This window comes from Miniopterus schreibersii (assembly GCF_964146895.1).
Source record: "Miniopterus schreibersii genome assembly, chromosome: 10".
In the NCBI taxonomy this organism is placed as follows: Eukaryota; Metazoa; Chordata; class Mammalia; order Chiroptera; family Miniopteridae; genus Miniopterus; species Miniopterus schreibersii.
The window spans coordinates 10,383,567-10,408,198 of NC_138110.1; the positions used below are offsets into that span (position 1 = coordinate 10,383,567).

The following is a 24,632-nucleotide window of genomic DNA, read 5'->3' on the forward strand; positions in this document are numbered from 1 at the left end:
CCTCGGAGGTGCTGACAGCCATCTTCATGGTGGGGCCGCAGAGCTGGTGGGTATCCTGGTCCCTTCTTTTCTGGTAGGGGGTCCTGGCTAAGATCTGATGGTTCGGGCATCATTGCCTTTCCTCAACAGGTAATTCAGCAGGTCATCCTGGTAGGTGGAATATCCTACAGAGAAGAGAGGAAGAAGGGAGAGGCGAGGGTGAGGGCCACGATGGTCCTCAGAGAGCCCTCTCCCGGTCAAGACGTCCCCTGTGCAGGCCACTTGGCCAGGACTGAAGTTTCCTGCTCCTGTTGGGCCTTTCACAGCCTAGCTGGGCCCCATGACACACCCGGCCCGTGGTTGAGATGGTGAGGCCGAGGCCCCACATGGGTCAGGGAGAAAAGCCAGGCGTCCGTCACTCAGGCAGCTCCCTAACTTCACCAGGAAAACAGACCCAGAGGGAGATGCCGTTTCCAAAAACACATCCACTGGATGGGAGGGTCGGGGCTGGGAGCCTGGGCACAGCCAAAGGTTTCCATCTGTCCTCATTCCCACCAAGCTCAGTGGGAAGCAGAGACCGGCTGGGCACATTATCCTCTCTTCCTTCCCAGGCCACCAGCTCAGACCTGGTGACGGCTTCATCTTAGGCCACAAGAAACAGAAATGACGCCAGCAGTTCCTATATGCCAGACTGACCTCACTCGAAACCCTCACTGACACCTACACCTTTCTTTTGATCTGACAAGGGGGATGTAGGAACAACGAGGTGGGCCACCAAGGGTAACTCAAGACTGTGCAGGGGACAGCCACCGCACCATTGTTCCCTTTAAGCCACTGCCCTGGCACAGCAGCTGTGCTGGGCCTGCCTTCCCCTGTCCAGGAAACCACTGTCCTTTCCCACCATGCTGGCAGCAGGCCTAGGCCCCCAGACCGAAGTCTGACCCTGCTCTGGAACCTGCAGCCCTCTGCCAGCACCTCACAGCCTGGAGGAGCCTAGTGGACGTGTCCCCTGAGGCGGATGGACACCATGAGGAGAGGAAGGAGTGCATGCAGAGGAGGCAGGGGTCACCCGCACATGGAGTCAGACCCCAGGCAGCTAGACATTTGAGGGACCGTCAGTCTGCGGGACAGCTCAGCAGCCCGACACACACCTACACCTGCCAACAATGCCTGACCCAGGATTCCGACATCTGGACCCACAACTAGACACACAGTCATCCCCAAAGGCAAAAAAAATCAACCTTCTCAGTGACAAGTGTGGGGAAACACCCTCCCGGCTGCCGTGTACCTGCATGCCAGTGTCCACGACAGCCCTCGGGTCTGAGGGTGAGAGCGGCTACAGGGAGGGGGACACTGCCCTGGCCGAGGGCAGGCTGCCCCTTCCAGGCCTGCAGACCTCCCCTCCTGGCCCATTCCTCTAGCACATACAGTATCCGGTCCCTGTTCCCGGGATCATCAGTGTCCATCCCGCTGCACACTAACAACTGTGGGACAGGGACGTGTTTTCGTGGTCCCTGCTCACAGCTGGTGAGCAGCTGAGCTGCACTGAGAACCGGGGACACACCCGGAGATGCTCTGCTTCCCGCCCCGCCAAGCCGTCTGCTCCGGATTCACCGGGTCCACAGGGCACCCAGGTCCCAAGTGCTGGCGCGGGCCACAAACAGCAGCAGCTGGAAAACACCAGTTGGCAAGGGCCTGTGGGGTGAGCCACAAATACTTGGTTTTTCTGAAGGCACAGAAACAGGACCTGCTTTCCACAGTGACGTACAGGTCAGAGCCACCCACGGCCTTGCTCACAGCCTTGCTGAAGACCCTGCGTATGTCCATTAGGTATTTAATGCACCGGGATCTCCCTATAGAAATGGCTTCTTCTAGGCCTGACAGCTACAAGGAAACCCAAACAGAGGCTATGGTGCTTCTCCGTGCTGGCTGTGTGGACATCAGCTCTGGAGATTTGTGTCCCTCTCACCACAGACACGATCTGCGAGGCTTCTCATGCTTAAGTGACTACATTGTTCTGGGAAAAAACTAACACAACACTGCCTGGGTTTGCATTTTCTACTTGATTGGTAACATACCTAAGGAGGCCGAGGTGTGTGCACGGAGCATGCCCCCTCAGGCTCCTACACACTCGTGTGCACATCCAACACTCCTTCTGGCTGGTTCTACCTTCCCAGGAAGGAGACCGGAAATCCCACCCTTTACTACCCACCTACAGCCAGGTCGCCCTCTTACCTTTCCTGGGAGCCTGCTGTGGGCGTACTGGTCTTTCACCACTGGGAGCAGGATGGGATGGGCTCCCGGGGATCCAGTGGACAGGCACCTACAATCGATACCTCTCCTTTTCTCGATCCCCTTTTATTCGTTTTAAAAAGGTTGAGGATCCATTTGGGTCCAATCCAGCGTTTTTTCCTAGTTTGAAGGAGATTTTTAGGGCACAGTTACACTCACTGCCCCCTCCAGCAGGTTTCGGGTGCCCTACCGTGACCTGGGATTTCCATCACTTGCCTGTGAAGTTGGCCATTAACTTGGGGATTAGAATTCGGCTTCTTTTTGCCATCACCACAATCACTGGATCTGGGGTTCAGGAGGTAAAACAGAATTTGCAGTTAACGTGCACAGACTCGGGGATGGTAGAAGTGTCGGTCTTGGCAGAAGCCCACACTAGCCTTCGGGGAAACAGAACTTCAAATACCGCCCTCAGCCCGTGGCTGTCTGCCGAGCACAGGAAGCGGTGCTGTGCGAACCTAACCTATGTTTCCTAGAAAGTTCAGATGAAAATGCCATTTTCAGGAAAAGCCAGGGGCCTTCTCATTTTCTGCTAGAGTCAATAATGAGTGAAATAGGCTGCGATACTTTGCCATTCCCGGCACTGCGGAATCTGGGTGAGGGGAAGAGGGCAGGGCAGAGTGGGTCGTTTGAATGAAAAACAGTGAGGCCTGGTCACTGTGGCTCCGTGCTTAGAGTGTCAGCCTGAGCAGCAGGGTTGCAGGTTCGATTCCCAGTCAAGGTTTAATCCCCAGCCCCAGTTAGGGCACATGCAGGAGGCAACCAATCAATGTGTCTCTCTCATATCCATCTCTCCCTCTGTCTCTCTCTCTGTCTCTCACACACACACCCCTGCCTCTTTCCTTCCCTTCTACTTTCTATAAATCTCAATGCGACAAATATCCTCAGGTGAGCATTAAAAAAATAAATAAAATGCATAAAAACAGCGAATTGAAAGGGTAAGTAGTATGTGGTATCCGAGCAGAAATGGAGGCATTCTAACCTAACAGAAGAACCCCATCTGGGTTCTAATCTTGCCTCTGCCCTGAAACAGCACTGTGCTTACACAAATCACTCCAGTTCCTCATGGGTGACTCAATTCCTCTCAACAGAAGGGGCAGAGGGAGCTTCTGAAATGTTGTGGTTCTGTGATTTGAACAGAGAAGCCTTGCAGGATTCATGGGGATGTGACTTCAAGGCTGGGCTGGGGCAGGATAGCCTGAAGGGCCAGCTCCTGGGGCTCAGGCCCGGGACTAGGGGAAGCCCTGCTGAAGGGGACTTAGCCAGCCCACAACTGCAGCTGCTGCTCTCTGGAGAAGGAAAGTGGTTCTGCAAGTGCCTTGGGGTCCAGTGACTCCAGAGGAATTTCGCCTGTGTTTGAAGACCATGGGTGCTGGTCTAGGTGTCTGATCCAAGCTTCCTTCCCAAGACAGAAGCATGGCTTCCTATGTCCTGAAATCTTCAGGCAAAACCTGACCCTCCTGCTTTAATGGCTCTAAAACCAGACTCTCTGTGCCCTTACACAGGCTCATGGCCAGCTGTCATTTGCCATCCCTCATTGGATAACCCTGAGTCCAGAGGGCAGGACTGAAAGAAACTCTAAATTCTGTCCGTACTGGGAGGGACCTGCACACACATGACCTGCTCAACAGTGGAAGACACAGGCCCACCAACGGGCCCCTGCTCCAGGTGGCTACAGCCTTCCCTCCTCCTGAGAGAACAAGCTCTCTGTTCTCTTTCAGTCACTGAAGCTTAAGGCAACTCACTTCTTTGGAGCAGGATGAGAGCGCTTGAGCGGAGCTTTGGATTTTTCTTCCAGGTTGTCATTTTCACTCTGAAAGTCACTTAAGTCGTCTCTAAAAACAGAGGAGAAAGGAAAAACAAACTGGTTTTGTAAATGTAACATGTAACTTGTCCCTTCAGCCCAGCCCAGAAGGGCCGGTGGTTTTCTGGGATTCAGACATCACGGTGCTCACGAACATCGTGGTCCCTCAGGTGGGAATGTGTGAACACAAGCATTGGATGTGGGTCCGGGAACACTAACACCTCAAGGAGACCTGCTGAAGCACCTAGGACCAGGCTGTACATCATCTCAGGAGAGCAAACTCTGGTCCATCTGAAACTCAAGCCCAGAAACCCCAAGGAATTTCCGGCCAGGCCAATTCAGGACGGGAGGCTCTCGGGGTCAGACACAGGGCTAGGCTGGCTCCTGGGGGGCAAACTAACAAGACCCCCAGTGGTGAGGAGACACCTGCCTTCAGCGTGTTAGATGGGCATCAAGGTTTCAAAGTCACTTGAGCAAAGTCAGACCTCTGACCTCCACCCATTCCAATGTTGGTTTTGATAACACTTGCAGGGAAGCAAACTCTAAGCCTTTCAGGGCCCAGACAGAGAAAATCAGGAGCAAAGCTGGCCTGGAAGGACCAGAGGGAGTGGCCGGGCCTGGGGCTGCTGAGCGCATGGTGTCGTGGGGAACCGCACCGGGCCCTGCACACGGGGGGCTGCTGGCGAGGGGGCGGAACTTCTGATTGTTTTCCCAAAGGACCCAGAAACCCAGGTTGTGAAGCAAAATCTCTTAATTTCTAATTGTTGGAAATCAGTTCACATTTTGAAAACCACAAAAAGGACCACAGAGAAACTCTTGAACCTCGGCCTCCAGAGGGCACCCCGACCTTGAGGAAAGGGCGCCTGGCCTTCCTGTGACAGGGGCCTGCTTCTGTTCTCTCCTGGCCCCTGGGGGTGTGCTGGGTGCTCTCCATACAATGCTGCCCAGGGGGCCCGCTGGCTCCTGTCCTGTCGCTGCCTCTCACAGTGGGTGTGGCCTTGACAGCTTGATCCCTGGTTTCCTTGCTTGGCAATGAGTCCTCTGGATCCAGGCAGCTGCTCAGGCCCCTTGGCCATGAAACTGCCGAGGTCCCACCTAAACCGAGGGCTTTTGCGGGAGTTCACCGTGAAGTGGGGACCCAGGCAAAGTGCTAGCTTGCCAACCAGTAAGGCCCCAACCACCGCCCCTGCTCTATTCCCAGTCCCGTCAGCTCAACATCTTTGATTCTAGACTTTGTGATTCTGCCCCCACAGCCGTGCTGCTTGGCCTTATGCTAGGGTGCTTTCCTGTCTGCATGTGCCCCCTCGTCCTATGCCAGCAGCAGAACCCAACTCCCAGCCCCATGCCTCCATCTATGCCTCCAGGGAGCCCCTCAACATCCGTGTGCTATGCATGTAGCTCCGCTCACATCCCATCTCCCCTACTAGTCCCTGCTGACCAGGGAACTGGTGCTCTGCACCTCGAGAGGCCTCCGCCGAAGTCCGGACCCTGTAGATATTGGCAGAGGGAGGGCAACCACGCGCACAACAACCCACTCTCCAAGACAAAAAAGCTCAGCCTTTGACCTGAATTCTTTCCCTGAGGACTTCTCTTTACCACTATCATATTTTTTTCAGTGAAGTTCATTCCAAAGGCAGATCAAGAAGTGTCTGGCAGTGGGCACTGTCTTTGAAAAGCAAACAAAGGCCAACCACCCTGCTTGCAGAAATCTAGAAGCACCCCAGGGAAAATGAGAGGACATGCTGGTAAGGTGGCCTGTCCCCTCGCCCTGGGGACACCAATGTTCCCCAGGGCTTCTCTCCCCGGAATGTTGGGCTCTAGGCTGCAGCTGGAAGCCAGGACCCTTTGTGGACAGGCGTCAGCCATCCCACACCCCTTACAGGGAATCCTCCTGCTCCTTGACGTTCCAGCACTGATCTTGGTAACACAAGTTCTGCTCTAGAAGCATCAGCTGGTCATGGTCCAAATTCTGGATCCGCTCCAACATCTCAACCCGGCCCGCAAGGTGGTAATTGGCTTCCTCCATGTTGCCCTTGAGTCGAGACAGCACCTAAAACACAGATGGACAAGGTCTCAACCACCCCAAGCCCTGCGATTCCACTGCTTCGAATCTAATTCCAAAGGAAGAAAACGGCGACGGGCACACAGATGGCCACTGCGTTATTATCTAGACCAGTCGGAGTGACCAATACTGCCAATGTCATGGGGACGGCCAAGCCTTCTGCCACTGCTCCGTCCGATCAGGCAGCCACTGGCCACATGTGTCCACTGGGCACTGATAACTAGCCAGTCTGAGCTGAGTCGTGCCATAGGTACAAAATAGACAACAGAGTCCGAGGAATTAATAACCATTTTTAAAAATATGATATATCTCATTAATTAGCCTGCTTCCTGGTGTGGCTCTGTGGCTGAGCATCGACCCATGAACCAGGACGTCACTAGCTCCATTCCTGCTAAGGACATGTGCCCAAGATGCAGGCTGGATCCCCAGTAGGGAGCCTGCAGGAGGCAGCTGGCCCAAGTTTCTCCATCATCAGGGATGTCTCTGTCTCTCCCTCTCCCTTTTATTCTCCCTGTCAAAAGAATCAATAAAAATATTTTTTTTCAAATAACTCATAAAATCTATCATTAAAATTAATCCCACCTCTTTCCTTTTACTGTTTTAATGTGGCTACTAGAAAATTTTGTATTACGTGGGGCGGCCTGCATTATATTCCTATTGGACACCTCTGCTTTACATGAGGGTTGGCACTTTTTCTGTCAAGGGTGAGATGGTGACTGTTTTAGGCTTTCCAGCAGGATGGTGGTCTCTGTGGCAACTATTCAACTCTGTTATTACAGCAGGCAAGTAGCCAGAGATAAAATGGACATGCATGGGTGTGGCTGTGTTAAAAAAGAGACAAAAAAACAAGTTTACTTGTGGACACAGACATCTAAGGTTCCTATTTCACTTGCCACCAAATATTCTTCTTCTCGTGACTTCCCCAACCTTTCAAAACTGTAAAAGGTATTATTGGTTCACAGACATACAAAAAGAGGCAGTGAGTGGGGGGCTGGATCTGAACTTGGGGCTGAGGTGGACCAAGTCCTGCTCTAGGATATCATCGCGGTTGGTGCAGCAGGACAGTCAAAAGCTCCGGCTTCAATCAAACTGGGTCCCAAGGCACCACTTAAGAAGGACAAGGACAGGAGCCCCGCTCACGAGGTCATCGTGAGAACTGAGTGAGAGGACCCCGGGGAGCACAGGGCAGAGTGCACAGCAGCAGGAGGGACATGAACAGGACTCGGCTGTTTCCACGCACCGCCCGACCCTGCAAAAGCCGAGGTCAGACGAAAGGTGCTTCCTGACACATCCCTGACGGTCAGGGTGTTCGTCCCCTTCAAATGCCTCTGGCTTCCCCTCGGCCTCTGGGTGACATTCACATACAGTCTCTGAGCAAGGACGCCAACGAGGACCCATCTGGACCCGGCCCAGCCCAAGGCTCTCAGCCCAGGGAGCACCGCCCGCTGTCCTGGGCCCCCCAGGCCTCACCTCGCACTGTTTGCGCAGCTGGGCCAGAGAGGCGCTGGCTGCCTGGTGCTCCTCCTGCAGCTGGCAGAACCGGGCCTGCCAGTGGTCCGCCTCCACCTGCATCTTGACAAGGGCGCTTCCCAGCTCCGTGCTGCGGGCTTGCAGCTCCTCCTGGTGCCCCTTCACCTGCCGGTGCAGGATGCTCACTCTAGGGGTGGACAGACACAGGGCCAAGGGCTCAGGAACACTCCCAGGCTCTGTCCCGGCTCTGCAACCTTAGCAAAATCACCGCCTCTCGGGGCATCAGCTTTCCCATGTGTAAGTGAAGGCTGAACAAAATCAGTAGTTCTCAAACTGTGCCTGTTGGGTTCTATGAGGCTCCCCATGGCCCCCCACTGTGCGCTGGGGGGACAGGACAGGCAGCCTTGGACAAGACTTCAGCAGAGCATCACTGTTAACATCCTTTATACTTATGGCTTTGCTTCCCTGCTTCCTTGGAAAAAAGGCTTCTTCTATTAAAATACTTTCAGAAATCATTGAATGAGAACATTTGCTCTAAAATTCTATGCCTCTGCCCAGCTCTCCTCCTCAATTCCAAGCCCCTTTCTAATTTCAACTCTGGAAGGAAATATAAAATGAGATTCTGGGGTTCTTGTCAATCCACTGAAATGATCGTCATCACCAGAATTACCTGATTGGGTTTCCTAAGAAATATTTATGCCAGAAAGCTCCAATTGCCAGAGGCTCATGGACTCAGTGAGAACACAAATAGGTCTAGCTTGGCCCACACAGTTCTGTTTCTAAAATTAATGAGTATGTCATCATTTAAAAATGTTTAGGTTTCACATCAACATTCAGATGTCTCGCTTCTGAGAAGAAAGTATTCTCAACAAAAGATAACCAGGCGCCCCTGCATCCACCTCACAGGTCATACCTTCAGTTGCCGTGTGTTCTTTACCAGGGCCTGGTCTTTTACTGACACTCCTTCCCCACGTCCAGGGCCTGCCGGGCCACCACAGGCACCTGACTTTGCAGCCCCCCAGGACCTGCTAAAACAAGGCTGTGGGGAGGAAGGCTTCCTATGGTCACGCCTCTAGGTTGAGACAAGCCCTGGCCTCAAATCCTGACTATGCCACTCAGTAGGAGCACTGAGCTTCAACAAGGGTCTAAATCTCTTTGAGCCTGATTCCTCATGTGTTAAAGAAGTCAGTCAATTCCCATGATCCGCAGTATGTTCTATGGTCACAGGGAAGACGGAATCGGTGTACACTGAACCTGATACCAATGTTCCTGTGAGTCTCAGGCCACACTTTTGGCAACTGATCAAGACATAAAGATGCCTGTGTAACATCCTCACAGCAACAGCCCCGTGACTCCTGCCAGAAGGCGCCTTATCTACCACTTGTGTACCCCCGTGAGGCCCAGCGCAGCCCTGCACATGGGAACACTAGGGAGCACACAGCACGGCACGTGGGGGCCATTTCAAACAGAGAAATCACCACCAAAGAGCACAAAACTAGAAAACCATGGCACCAACTGGGCCACAGGAAGGGCGCTCGTTTACAGCAGGAGAGCTGGAACAAGGCAGGAGTCAAACGCCTCACTGACCGCAGATGCGAAAGTGCACATCAGATGACGTCAGTATCCCGCACTCAGGGACAGTCCACAAAAGGCCACATGTGCACATATGGGGGTTCCAAGTACATTTCAGCCAGTAGATGATTCACAAAGAGGGAATGTGTGAATGAAAATTGACCTTACCTCCACCACTGGTGTTAGGGGATGAAGGTGCCCGGACCCCATGCCATCATCACGATCGACAGTGTGGGAGGTGAGGCTATCCAAACCCAGACAGTGCACCATCCCAGGTGTCCCTAGTCCTTCCATCCCAGCTACCAGCTGCGGTCCTTTTACCCTATTCCCATCCTGCAGTTAACATGACAAGGTTTGTAAGAATGCATCATTGCCAGGGGACTCTCTTGAGTTTCACTCAGTGGGTGCTGAGTACGTTGGTCTGAATGACATGCTGGCAGATGCCGCAGCATTGGGGTGGTGGCGGTTACCTGTCCAGCTCTTCCCTCAGCTTCTGGTTCTCATCGGTGAGGATGGCGTTGGACCTCTGCTGTTCTTGGAGAGCCTCCCGCTGGGTGTTCAGGAGCTTTTCGAGCTGCTCCACTGCCTCCCTGTGCGCCATCTTGTCTTCCTGCCTGTGGGAGGGAAGACACCTGCTAGGAAGGGACACCCCTGAACACTGCAAAGCCTCCTCTGGGGGGCTGCTCTATGGAGAGCTGAAAGGGAGGGCGATGGGCAGGGAGTGGGCTGGACAGCTGAGAAATCGGAGAATGGCAGTTGGCACAGACATGGGGCTAGCTCTGGGGGATCTCCTCCAGCCACAGAGCCGAGTCCACCTTCCCCCATCCGATGTGTCTCCATAGTCCCTTCAATTCCCTGTCATTCCAGCCCTTCACAATGACACCACAGCATACACAGCTGAAGTCCACTCTACCAAACACTCTACTTCTGATTACAGCAGTCCCTTTAATATTTCTTGCAACAACATTTGGTGGTGAGAAACTTTTAGCCGTTTTTTTGTCTGGAAAGCCCCTTATTTCACCATCTATTTTGATTGATAGCCTTGCTGGATAAAGTCGTCTTGGTTGCAGATCCTTGCTTTTCACTTCCTTGAATACTTCATGCCATTCCCTTCTGGCCTGTAGAGTGTCTGATGAGAAATCAACAGACAGCCTTATGGGAGCCCCTTTGTAGGTAGGTAACACAACGCTCTTCTCTTGCTGCCTTTAACATTCTCTCTGTCTTGAATTTTTGGCATTTTCATTAAGTGTCTAGGCCTGGGCCTCTTTGCAATTTTTGTGCTTGGCACTCTGTGTGCCTCCCAAATTTGTGTGACTTTCCTTCACCAGGTTCGGCAAGTTTTCCGCCACTATTTCTTCAAACAGGTTCTCTATCCCTGGCTCACTCTCTTCACCTTCTGGGACTCCAAGGATGTGAATGCAGTTATGCTTCATGTTGTGCCACAGCTCCGTTACACAATTCCCTTGTTTGTTCTTTCTGGATCTCTGATTCAGTATTTTTTCGACCCTGTCTTCTAATTGGCTGATCTCATCCTCAGCTTACAACACTCTGCTGTTTATCCCGTCCAGTGTATTCTTTTTTTATTTCAATCCTCATGCAAGGATATGATTTCCATTGCTTTTCAGAGGAAGTACGAGAGAGAGAGGGAGACAGAAAGACTGACAGACATCAATATGAGACACACTGATTGGTTGCCTCCCACTCATGCTCAGAATGGGGCCGGGGATCCAGGCCAACACTGAGGTATGTGACCTTGGCCAGAATCAAACCTGAGGCCCTTCAGTCCTCATGCCAACTCTCTGACCACTGAGTCAAACCGGCTAGGCCCCAATGTAGTCTGTATTTCTGCTAGGTCAGTCTTAATAGCCTGCATAGTTTCCATATCTTTTCTTCTGCTGTTAGGGCAATCCTTACAACCATTATTCTGAACTCTGGATCTGATAAGATTGTGTATCTCCATTTCCTTTAGTTCTTCTTGTGGGGGCTTGTTCGTCTCCCCATTTTGGTCGCCTCTTAGGTTTTCTGTGTATGTATTAGGTAGATGTGCTAGGAGTCCCATTCTTTTTGAAGGGTCTCTGGTGCAGGCCAATGTCAAACTCTCTTTGTGAATGGCCTTGGGTACTCTCTGTTTGGAGCTACACGTGATCCACAACCTGTGGCGGCTGGCTCTCTCTGCTGGGGCTGGGTGCCCCTGGGAAAAACCAACATGCACACCAGGGTTTGATGTTCCAAACCCTGGGTCCAGAAGCAGATCAGGCAGACCAGAGTCAACCACAGTCCACCTCTAACTGCAGGGTGATTGTTATTCTTAGTCTCTTAGTCAGGTTCAGGCTGTAGACCACAGGGTGGGGTGAGAGGATTGCCAAAGGGTGGTGCAATTGTCCCCCCCCCCCCAGGCAAAAGCTGCCTGGGAAGTACAGGTGTACCTGAGAAAGACAGCCTCTGCATCTGGGGGAATGACTCAGCACAGGAATTCAGATGGCCACCCTTCAGCTCTAGCCCCAGAGCTAGGATTTTCCTCACACAGCTCTAGTCTACTCTGCCCTCCCTCCACCAGAGCTCAAAATGAGTAGCTGACACAAAACTTTGTGCACTGGCCTTTGAAGAGGCTGCCAGCATTTCCAGCCATCACTCCCTGGCACACAGAAATCTCGGTGCTTTTCACAGCTACATCGTATATGGTCACCTTTCTTACATGTGCTGCTCTGGGCTGAGGAGCCCAGCTTCATGTTTCGAATCCAGACTTCACACTGGGAACACCCCACAGCTGAGATAGCCCTCCAGACCTCCAGCTATTGCCTCTGGGTGCGCAAGAAGCCATTTCTAGCCTCCATACTTTCTACCAGTCTCTAGGCGCTCTCTGCTTTAGGTCCTTGGTTATAAGGGTGCTCTCCACCTAGTCTTCCGTTGATTATTCAGGATAATGTTTTCCATATTTTACTTGGAATTCCAGTTAGGTCCTGGGAGAGTGTCAGTGTAGCTTCCACTTAATCCATCGCCATCTTGGAATCCCCCACTTTTAATGACTCTTCTCAGACTACACCCACCAGACACTGAGTTTTCCTCTGAGTGCGTGGGACAGGTCAGGAGACTCCAGGAGGCACTGTGCCACTCCAGAGTCAGGTAGGCAGTGAGGCCACCTGGCGGGAAGGGGAAGGAGGGCAGCACCCGAGATGATGGGCAAAGTGACATCACCAGCTTCAGGAAAGGGGAACAGGCTCACCAGATGGGGTGAGACACATCCTCCCTCCGGCCAAGAAAACCACCCCAGTGTGTCACCACTTGAGCCTCACACTAGGCCTGAGGGTAAACAGCAGGCTGCCTCTCTAAGCCTATAGTGTCTGCACTGATAGGAGCCCTAAAGCACCAGAAGAAACCCTCCTGTGTGGACCAGGCTGGGAGTGGACTAGTCCAGGAACAAACAGGGATCAAGCTCAGAGCAGAGCTCAGGGACTCCAGGGTGCAAACCAGAGCTCTCTTGTCTGATGCACCTCATGGCAATGAACCACATGTGCTAGAAATGGCTTGGTAACACGTGGGAGAAGAACAGAAAGAAGGGCCACAGGAGGACTCACAGCTCTTGGCTCACGAGGCACAGTCTGGCCTTGGTGTTCTCTAGCTCCTCGACCAAGTGCTGCTTCTCCTCCATGGAGAGGCTGCTGGTCAGGCAGAATGTTGAGACCGCGCTAGAGACCTGGAAAGGACTAGGCGGCTGTTGCACTTGGAGGTGCTCCTGCTCCTGAGACAGGTGGGCAGAGAGGGGGGTCTCATCAGCAGGCTCCTGTGCCCAGCACAGTGCCCACACTAGTACTTGGTGAAAAAGAACCAAAAGATGGAAAAATGTAAAAGAGAGGATGTCAGCTAAGACTGTAAAACCAGCAGGGAGCCAGGAGAATGGTGCTATGTTAGTGAAAACCAAGGATATAGTTAGTGAGACAAAAAGGGGAGTGTGAATGGAGCAGTGTCCCCAAGCTGAACTTCTACCCTGACACAGGTGTCTTGGAGGTGACTGTGCAGTGCAGGGAAAATCCCATGTCCTGACACCCAGGGAACATCCGAGAGGAGGAAGGGGTGGTCTGCAGGATTCAGAGGGAGAGTCAGAATGAAGACAGCCACCCAGCACTCGGGCCCCGGGCCCAGGCCCCTCCTCAACCTGTCCCAACAGGCCACTTGGCCATCAGCAAACACACCTCCTGGCATTGGTCTCGCTCACGTAGCAGCCTCTTCAGGAGAAGCAGCATGTTCCTGGAGAAGGCCGCTAACTCCTCTGGGATCATGTCTGGAAGTCTGAAATTCTGCAAGTCCAGCACATTCTCCGGACTATGGGTCACCTGAGGGCACACACGGGTAGGGTGCTGCAGAGGCCGCACAGGGAGCAGCTCCAGGGAAACCTGAGAGCACCCACCCACCATGGCCATGCCACGGGGCCTAGGCGCACTCTCCCACACCGGACCCATGTCACTGACATTAACAGCTCTCATCCACAAATTTCCTATGGCCGGCACGGGGCTCCTGAACAAGTGCTTTCCCCGGCTCGACCCTCACAAACCACTTCTCCCTTCATCACCAGCTCAAAGAGGACACTGATGTTAACACCAGAAAGCTCCTTACAATGCAGTAGTTCCCTCCACAGTCCTCAGATGTTCTCAGTGGAGCACCATCCATTTACCACACAAAGAAGGTCAATCTTGGGTGTGGGAGAGTACAAGAGGAATACTATCTTAGTACGTAAAATCTAAGGCAAACATGGCCCCATAGTAAAAGACTTAGGTCAGAATGTTGGTACACAACAATCTTATGTTATTTTTCAGGGAAATATTTCATGATCTAAAATAATTTTCAGGTAAGCCTGTATCTCAGTCCCACTGGCCACTCGCACCACCTGGTTTTCCCCTTCAGCCGGCTGGGAGCGCAGGCCCACGGCCACGGCCTTGCCGGGCCGCCTCTCCACCGATTGCCAGCCTCTCCTTCTCAACCTGACCCCCCAGAGCAGCCAGAGGCACAAGGTCTCGTTCACGTCCTTGTCATCTCAGTTTGGGAAGATGACTATTGGAGGACTCACGCCACAAAAGCGGAAGACACTCAGGGAAACGCACCCAAAAGTTCTTAAATATTAGAGAGGAGTAAATGGAGGTAGAGAATAACTTAAACAACAAAACCCACATGAAAACGGGGCCTTCCAGTTTCTCAAATGGCACCCACTTCCTTACTTCTCCCCACCTCACAAAGGAAAAGTCGGGAGTCAGAGGACCTCAGGGAATTAGGAGAAATCTCAGCCAATGATACGGGGCACCCCAAAGGCCAGGATCTGGGACTCAGGGGCTGGGTTCTAGGCCTGCTCCACACCAGGGTCTGGGAAACGCCCTTCGTGTCTGAAAAAGGGCTCTCGGGACACAACCCCATCTGCACATCACTCAATCGAGCAGCTCAAATTAAAGGCTCATGTCGCTCCTCCCGGATTCTCACTCAGTGGGTCTCTTGTGGATCCCGGGCACCTGACTGCCTGAGAAGCACGCAACTAATTCTCAAGTCCCCGCAGCCAGCACTGAATCTGACCATCGCTCAGGATTCTTTTGGCTGCATTCCACCCGCTCTCATTTTAAATATCCTCCTGGTTGAGCAGGACAGACAGCGAGTGGCAAGGACCTAGTCCCCAGCTACATACATTTTCAAAACATGGGGACACATAAGGAAAATCAAAAGGCAGAATGATTCTCAGGCCAAGAGGTGGCCACGCACTTACAGGAATGGCTGAGTGTGTTTCTGACAATGCTGAGTTCCCCTCGACTGCAACAAGCCGCAGCCAGCTCCTCCTCCGGGGCTGACTCCGAACCCAGCCCCGTGGTGCCTGGAGGCCGGGGAACCATCACACAGCCTGTCCCGCATCGGCGTGGGGAGCTCTGTTCACCTGACCCTGCCAGTCACACACCTGCTCCTATGTGCTCCGGCTCCCATCCTTTTCATGCCTTTATCTAATCTGTCCCATCAGACTAAAGGCCGAACCACATCTCCTAAGGCACTTAAAACATACAAGGCTTCTTCTGGACGGAGGGTGGGGAAGGCTGTCAGGGAAATAAATTTTCAGGTCGGGGCTTGCCCTCACAGGCCCGGTTTCTAGGGAAACCACTTCCCTGACGTTACCACCTCTGCCAAGGTCAATGTCAGAGGGGCTGTCCTCAGTACAGATCCCTCCGGACCCAACCCCAGGGGCTGAGTCTGCAGTGACAGCCCTTCAGGGACCTGGTGCTTTCTCACTTCCTAACTAGTACCAGCTTGTTTCTCTGCCATGTCACCAACAGAAACAGAGAATCTTTCTCGAACATCAACCATCTGAAGCAGGGTGACATGTGCCAGAATACACTCTGTAAATCAAACTCTGAGCCCAAACCACTTCAGAGTCATCTGAGAGCACTTAAAAGTAGTCTGAGTCCACATTAGGCAAGAAGACTAGGCAATGGCAGACTTGATGAAGGTGTTGTGAAGAAATTGTTTTCATTTTTACCCCCATTTCATTTTAGCTCGCTAATGACTACCTGTGGGGTCAAGCAAGTGAGGATACACCCCAATCCCCCTCCCAGGCAGTGGAAAGGTGTCGGCCTGGCCAGCTGCCACGAGGAGCAGGGCACCACATACCCAAGGGTTTCCCATGTCCTTGAAGGCTAACAAGCCTCACCAGGCTCTGTTTGTCCTGGGTCTGCAAGCAAGCCGTTCCCAGCATGGGTCCCTCCTATCCCCTCTCTTCTGCTAGGTAAGGCCCTAGCCTACCCTGGCCGAGTGCAAGTAATAAAGGCGACATCTCTCCCCGCTGCTCCACCGACTGCTGTTTTCAGACTAGCAAAGAACAGAGTGGCAATCTGGGGTTGGAGCTCCTACAAGACACTACCTTTATAAACAGGGTCCATATTGCTGTGGTCTCTGAACCCTAAAATTAGTAAAGTCACCAACAGGTGACATAGGCTTTAAACTTTTCCCTCGTGGAGACAGCCTGCCTCCTGGTTGCAATAGGAGTGGGGGTCCCCGGCTGAGCCCCACAAAGCCAGCCACACACCTACCTCCATAATATGGGCCACGAGCCCGGCCTGGGTGGCCAAGTCCAGCTCTTGGATCCGGTTTATATACTCCACTCTCCTCTCGCACTGCAGAGGGGAACACGTGTTAATGGAAGCATTTGCCACTGAGGCAACCTGGGCCCTTCCCGCCCACAGGAATAGTTTCCAAACCAACTGCCCACCCAGCCCCTGGCTTCCTCCTTTGTAACCAACAATTTGTCCCTTGTCCTCCCTACGGTCCCTTACCCTGGGGGTTTCTTTAGAACTTGCTCTGACCACCTACATCAGAATCACCTGAGGAGCCATCAGGCAGAAGACACTGGAGGTGAAACACAGAAATCTGCACCTGAAACAAGCTCTCCAGGCACATCTTAAACAAGTAAAGATCAACAACACTGAGTGTGCCTGAGCAACACGGTGTTGCTCAGTGCCTGACTGTTGTCCCAGGCACCGCAAGGTCTTGGGTTCAAATGCTGCTCAGGGCACACACCTGGGTTTCAGGCTCCATTCCAGTAGGAGGCATGCAGGAGGCTGCTGATCAGTGTTTCTCTCCCATCCATGTTTTAGTCTCTGTCTCCCTCTCCCTTCCTCTCTTTGAAATCAATGAAAAAACACAAAAAATGAAATAAAATAAAATGAAGAACACCTGCTTCAAGCCAGGGTGTGGCAAACTATATCTTCACACGGCTGCATGGTAAGAATATCTTAGAGTCTACGGGCCATTTGGTCTCACCTGTGCCACTTTGGTGTCGGAGCAGCCAGGGGTAACACACAGAGAAACAACTGAGGCTCTGTTCCTGTGAAAGCCTATTTTCTTTTTTATAATTTAAAATATATACCTTATTGATATTGAGAGTGGAAGAGAGAGAAAAAAATATATCAATGGAGAGAGTCATTCATGCCTGCCTCCTGAATGCCCCCCACTGGCGATTGAGCCTGCAACCTGGGCATGTGCCCTGACTGGGAATAAACCACCATCTCCTGGATTATAGGTCAATGAAAAGCTCATTTCAAACACAGGGGGTGGGTCACACTCAGCCCCCAGGCTGTGTGTGGTTTCTGACCTTTGTTCTAGGTGTCCCCAAACCAGGGACCATTTGCTAATGGCACCTTGGGCTGAGGAAACCCCACCTGCTTCTTGCCAAAGGTGCCCTGGGACAAGCAGTGGCTACCACCTAATGAGTGGTCCCTTTTCTCAGGAAGCCTGGGATGTTTCACGTTGCGCTTCAGGCAGCTTCCCTCCTGCCTCACTAAGGTGGAGTCTAATCCCCACAAACCCCAACACGAGATGGCTGAGGGCAGGCCTCCTCCCCTCTTGCCCAAGCCCTACCTGCACAGCGCAGCCCAGCATCAGCACCAGCAGTTTCCTGACTTCCTCGATACTTCGGCCTACATTGAAAAAGCAACATATTTAATTAGGCTCATCTGATTATAAAATCTCACTGGTGAGACACTGGTTGGTTGTAGGGGGGAAAATCAGATGAGAAAAAAAAATCCTTTCTCTACTCAGTGCTTCCTACCTGGGTGCACACAGCCCATCTGTTTTCTACTTGTGCGTTTGTGTATTATTTAAGGCAAGCGAGAATTCTGTGCACAGCTTTCACTCACCAGATAGCGGATCTTTGCCGATCATCGTGACGTTCGGCAAACGCATGACTACGAGCTGCTCGAGAACATCCTACAGAAACAAAGAGGAAAAGTTACCACTGAGAACAGGAAACAAAAATAAAGAGGCATTAAGAAAATGACAGGATGAGTGTGCGGCCACTACACGGTCACTATGAGCAAGCCACGTGCGAGGAAGGAAAACTTAGGATAGAAACCACGTGAAAACTCCAAGCTAACTGCACTTCTGCCTGGATCAGAACCAAATACGCATCATGTCTGCTTATGGACAGAGACCTGGGGTCAAAGAAGATGTGTTAATGCCAGGACCGCAGGGTCAGCTGTGAGTGTCTTTGTAAAAGATGTCTTTATTTTTATGCTACGGTCTGCTTGTGCAATTGAAAATGCAGAATGAAAATGAAAGAGGTGCTGCTGCGTGTCTATAACCGATCATGCAGGACGCTGGCGCTCAGCAGGTCTCCGGGACACGATGTGAATCAGGCGGCTTCTCTCCTGTACAGCAGCCCTTCCCTGGGAGAGGGATAAGTCACAGCTAATCTGCACCCATCGGAGAGCTGGTGTGGGAGACCAGCTGCCTTCTGGCCCTCAGACCAAGGGCCTTTGACAGCGGGCCCAGCCACCAGCCGTCAGCCAAGCCCCTTGCCGGGGTGTCTCTGACAAGCCCTCCTGGCAGTGTGGCAGCTCACACCCGCACCCACCGCTGCGTTCCCCGAGGGCCTCAGGCCAGGTCGTCTTCCCTGAGCAGATGGGACTTGGATCTTACAAATCAGAAGATACAAATTAAATTTTTACAGAAGACAAGGAAGGGGGTAGGTTCCATAAGCATTCCTGGCCTCACGAAATTGGTTGTTATAGAAATCTTCACTGACAAAGCAACCTTAAACCTTTTAAAAACAGGTTTCCAAATTTTCTCAGGAGTCTCTCTATTGCATAGCTCGCTGAAACTCTACATTCAGTATCCTGCCAGCAAGCACTGATAAAGGAAAAGGGGATGATTACACAGCAGGGCCAATGGAACACCCTACAGTTTACTCCTGTCAACAAGATAGAGGCTCGTCGATGACCGCCCTGGCCCAACATAACCCTCGTGTGCTCCCATATCTCCTTCCACCCCTTGAATTGCTGGTGTACAAAGACTCGTTGAGGTGTGGCCAAGAACGTCCTCCAGGTTCCCCACGAATTCCAGCCACTCCCAGTGTGACTGGTGCTGGAGGCCACATTGGCGACCCAAGGCTCATGTCTGGGGCTCTCACTGCACCAGACACCCGTGCTTTGCACACCACACAGCTCAAACAACATTTGCTGGAAAAGTAAAGACATCGAACGTCTGAACCTTCTCACAAGGTAAAAAGAAAAAGATGAAAATGGCAAAAACACACCAAGTGTCAGCAAGGAGATGCCTAAATGTGAATACCATTTCCTCCAGGATTTCTGTGGGGAAAGGTTTGAGTGAAGACATTGCTAGGGGCAAAGAGCAACTGTTTGAGTGAAGTCAGTGTCAGGGGCACAGAACACCTGGGACACCAAGAGCTGCCCTCACCTGGTAGAAGGTCTTGATATTTGTGACCAGGATGCTTAAGTTCTCAGTCCGGAGGTTAATATCATTGTTCACCTGCTGGTTGATGGGTTGATATCCAGGCCTGGGATCACTAGGGAAAGAAACATGGCAATGGAAATGGCGTCTCCCCACATTGGCCACACCTCCCTTCCAGTGGCATGTAGTCCTCTCCAAGTCTAGGCTAGTGTGAGGCTGTAAGGAGTGTGGCTCAGAAACACAGGCGTCCTTACCGAGGGGGAAACCTTAGTCACTCACAGATGCTCCCGACCAACCCCTGACACATTTTGTAAGCAGACACTGTCCCTTATAGTTCCTTGATCCCCCAAAAATGTGTTATTTGTGTGTTTTTTTTTAATTCATTGCTTAAACCACATGAAATAGCTGATTTTGAAGTTAATTGCACCATCTACAGTTCTAATGTCCTTCATCAATCAAGCTGCTAACACACTGTCCTGCAGTTCTTCCCACCCCAAGGAAGGGCGGCAAAGGCCCTTATACTGAGATATCACTGGCCCAGGGGCAAGGACCCTCCCAGAGCAACAACAGGTCTCCTTTTACAACCTGAAAACAAACTTGAAGACAACTTACATTTCTACCATGATCTGGTTAAGAAAGATGCCATCGACCAGACTCATGTAAACCCACAGGTTGTCATCGTTGCTGCCTTCAAAGGGTCCCAAGGTTTTGACCTGCAAGGAGCAGGATGCAGAAAGGCAGGAAAAGTCACCCCACACACATTCTGAAGCTCGTCAGGACAACCACGGATTGTGGGCTGAAGGGTCACCCAACGCCCACCCATGCTTCAGTGGGCTCCAAGCCCACCTTTCTTCAGGGCCCCTCTCCCTGCCCTACTCCAGGCAACAGATTCGAGACAGCGGGAGGGAAACCTTCTCCCCACTTTTTCCCAGTGTCCCAGAACAGGAAAGAAATGAAAAATAAAAGGAACTTTTCAACAAATTACTCACATCTGATCTATTAGAATTCACTCTGCCCACCGCAGATTGTATACATTCCCACTCAGACGTCCCCCAAGGCCCACCCGTCACCACCATTCACCACCTGGACTCAGTTCAAAAGCTACACAAGGATATTTTCTGGGGAGTCCTTTACCTGAATGGCCAAGCGACAGGGGTTGGGGTGACCACTCAGACCTTGTCTCCTCCTGGAATGGCAGCCCAGCACCCTGATGGGAACAGGCCCACCCACTCCCAGCCCAGGGCCGGGACGCTGCAGGGGGCACACGCTCCCGAGTTGGAAACGCCTCCCGACCCCAGGCCCTGGTCTGGACCCCACACCTGCTAAGACCCCGGCGTGCTGGGACTTTCCCGGGGTCCCAAGGGGCAATAGTCGGGTCTGTAGGGACCACAGGCAGGCGGGAGAAGGGCCGGAGCACCAACGTAGTAGGGAGCCTGGCTACTCACCCACGCGATGAGGGGGCCGTGAAGAAAGAGCTCCAGGAGCTCCCTGCTCGCATCATCCATCCTCAGGCTTCGCCCACTGTGTTGGGCCCAAGGTCTCTGTACCAGAGTCTCTGCGTCCGACGTCTCTGCACCAACTGGCTCTACACCGACTGGCTCTGAGCCCAACTGCTCTGTGCCCCACCTTCCACTGTTTCTATGGCCACTGTCCCCATGCCCGCATCCCATGAGCCTCTGCGCCCACATTCCAACTGGCCCTGGCACTCAATGCTGCCCGGCCCGGGCCATGGGGGCTCACGCCCCATGCTAAGCACTGTGGGGTACATAAAATATTGGGCTCTCTCCCCATGCAACTTAAGATCTATCTGGGCACATAAAATACAAAGAAATAGAAAGGTTATATATCTACATTATAGGATTATAAATGGAAAATAGCCACTTAAACCTAACCTTGTCTATCTCCATTTTTTAAAATTATTTCTTCTATTAGCCGAATTAGAGAAAGGCGATCAGTTCCTTTAAGCAAGAGTGTATTCATTTTATTTTGCTAAGTCTTGCCTAGTATCTCAGCTTGGGCTTGCTGCTCCCCATCGACTGTGAAAGGGGACGCTCCAGTTAGTAGTTCATACATCAGGACACCTAAACTCCACCAGTCAACTGCCTGCAAAACAATTTTATAGAATATTAATTAACATGCAATTTATAGGTAGAAAATGAACAAAATAAAGCTGCATATTTAGAAGATATTTTAACAAAAAGATTTTGTACATAGCTTTCTCTCCCAGGAGTATTAAATGAGCATAAGCAAGAGAAACATTTGGAGAACAAATATGCAGGTATCCTCAGAAAGGAATTTAAACATTTAGTCTGTCAATCAATGAGCTAAAAGTGTTGTAATTATTTTCTAAATTAGTAATGGTTCTCCTTTGGATAATTAAAAATGAATATTTTAAAACTTTTTAATTGATTTCAGACAGAGGAAAGGAGAGGGGGACAGATACAACATCAATGATGAGAGAGAGTCAGTGAACCTGCACACCCCCTGCTGGGGATCCAGCCTATAACCCAGGCATGTGCCCTGATTGGGAATCGAACCTCCATCTCCTGGATCAACCTCTGAGCCACGTTAATGAGACAAAAGTATAGATATTTTTTTCATTTAAAAGAAATTAAATTTTTTTAAGTACATCAAATCTTTGGACTCATGATGGGGGGAGGGAGGGAAGTACCGATTAGCATTTTTATTAATTATCTAGCTGCAATAAATATTATAAAATTATTTAAAGTCAAAGAACAAAAATGAAAATGTAAAAAATCCCACCTATAGGTGTTACTTTTTTCACACCAACCTAAATCAGTTCTTATAGAGCCTATCTCATGAACGGAATGGCCTTCATTTGCGGAAAGCATGCTGAGATTTAAAATAATGTAAAATAAAATGGGAACTAACTGGGAAACAAATTTATAAATGTAGTTACCAGAAATGAGAACTGAGCAAATTATATATAATTGAAGGAATCCTGATCTACTGAAAAATACTTCTTTTATAATTATGCAAAACAAGATTTCAATAATGGTTGAGTATGTGAACTCATGCCAGTGAAAAGATATTAACTGGATGCTAAAACATTATTTTATTTATCTATTTTTCAATATGTCTTTGTTGATTTGAGAGAGAGGAAGGGAGAGAGCGAGAGAGAAACAGCGATGACCAGAGTCCTTGATCGGCTGCCTCCTGCACGGCCCCTGCTGGGGATCGAGACTGCAACCCGGGCATGTGCCCTGACCAGGAATCGAACCTGCAGCTCCTGGGTCACAGGTCGATGCTCAACTGCTCAGCCACGCCAGCCGGCCGGGCTCCATGCTAACATCTTCAACTCTCTGCTTCCAAATGTCAGGGCCAAGGCTTCAGAGAAATGATGCAAAACCCATGAGCCTAGACCTATTTTACAGAGAAAACATATCAATGACATAGAAAACAGGCTCAGGCCGGCTGAAACCACAGGAAGTGAGTGCAAGGCAGGCGCGGGGACCAGCGCGCTGCACACTGTGTGTCTCACGGGAGCAGCTCAGAGCCATCGCGGTGCTCCATGGGCTCCCCGTAACTTAGCTGTATTCTGGCCCTCAGTGTGCACAAATTCTAGGAGCAATATAAAGTTTTCTTTCCTAAAAACGGGTGCCATGCCTTGGCCTGTGTGGCTCAGTTGGCTGGAACATCATTGCCTACACCCAAAGGTTGTGGGTTCAATTCCCAGTCGGGGCACCTATCTAGCTTTGGGTTCAATCCCCAGGTTGGGGTAAGTCCGGGAGGCAACCCAAGGATGTTTCTCTCTCGCATGAATGATTCCTTCTCTCCCTTTCCCTCTCTCTTCCCTTCTTTCTAAACTTAATGAGCATATCCCCGGGTTAGGATTAGGAAAAAAATTGGTTCCATTAGGTCTTAGAAGGTAATTTTCCAATTTGAATAGTTATCAATTCTTACCAAATTTCCCAAGAGTTTCAAAGAATCCCTTGAAGAGAACTAAACCAACAATTGAATTATTTTCTTTATATGAGCACTTTTTCTCCCCAAAAAGGTACACACAGGGGAGATTTTTGATGGAACATAAATATAGGGTGTTCCCCGAAAGTTACACACATTTTGACAGCTGATAACACTATTTTCACTCTCTTCAGGTTTAAGGGATTTGAAGCAATGGGTGAAGCCACACTAAGTTTTGAACAAAGAAACCATGTCCACTAGACTCTTTATGGGGATACGTAAAAGAAAGTTTACGGTGCAAAACCAACAACACTTGGGAACTGAGGGCAGCTACTGAAAGACAAGGCGCACAGATTCCCACAGAACAGGGTGATCCCTGAGGTTTGCGGTTCCTTTGCTGCGCATCAGCTCCGGCCTGGGCGCTCCAGAGACAGAAGCAAAGGAATCGCAAACGTCAGGAACCACTTTGTTTGGCGTTTGTGCGCTTTGTCTTTCCACAGCTGCCCCCGATTCATTGACTGTTGCTGGGTTTGAGCCGTAAGCTTGATATTTTATGTATCCCCATAAGAAAGTTTAGTGGATAATTTTCATTGTTCAAAGCTTAGTCTGGCTTCACCCATTATTCCAAACTTGTTAAACCTGAAAAGGAGTGAAAATTAAGGGAGTTATCAGCTGTGAAAGTTTATGTACATTTTTGGGAGACACACTGTAGATCACCATCAAAGTACATGCATTTCACAAGTGTGTACAAATATATTTAATATATTGCCAGAAATTTGATTACTATGCCATGGAGTTATTCAGAAATCATAAGTCAACATCTCACCCACCATAGGGACACTAGGGCACTACACCCACTCCCAAATCTGGCGTGCACCTCATCTCAGACACACTCCCCTCAAAAAATATGGATACTTACTGTGGGCGGGTTGCCTTCTCAGTGCCCCACACCCCAGGCCTGGCATATCTAGTATTTGTAGAAAAGTGAGCCAGGGCAGGTAGGTCCCTGTATGGGCCCAGGAGCTAGCTAGAGAGAGAAAAAGGCCTGAGGCCACCTGCCAGGAAGGCCACCTTGGCCCTGGGTGAAGGGAAGTACATGGGAGGCCAGGAGTGTCTCAGCAACACTCTTGGTTTACAGTGAGCCTGACTCCAGGTTCTGCCAAGGCCTCAAGCTGTCTGTATTCTGGCGGATCTGGTCTTCAACTAGGATGATACGGCTTCTAGGAAACATAGTAGAGTTTCAGCCCTCTGAGCCTGTGTGCCCTTGAGTATCTGCACACGCACACATGCTTTAAAGGTGGTCAACAAGTTGTAAACAGGTGC

The 24,632-nt window shown here is 51.0% G+C and overlaps 1 protein-coding gene across 1 annotated transcript; it reads right to left on the bottom strand.

Moving 5' to 3' along the window:
• Window positions 1–23: 23 nt before the first annotated feature.
• On the bottom strand, window positions 24–20,890 carry LOC308562830 (protein Daple-like; the record flags this gene model as incomplete). The annotated part of the gene is made up of 13 exons (XM_081149262.1): window positions 24–164; window positions 4,014–4,103; window positions 5,953–6,122; window positions 7,605–7,791; window positions 9,647–9,790; window positions 12,752–12,915; window positions 13,367–13,507; window positions 16,229–16,312; window positions 17,556–17,614; window positions 17,834–17,903; window positions 19,392–19,500; window positions 19,998–20,098; window positions 20,831–20,890. The coding sequence occupies 13 exons, from the start codon at window positions 20,888–20,890 to the stop codon at window positions 143–145; spliced, it is 1,401 nt and encodes a 466-aa protein (XP_081005388.1). The 3' UTR covers window positions 24–142.
• Between the last annotated feature and the right edge of the window lie 3,742 nt (window positions 20,891–24,632).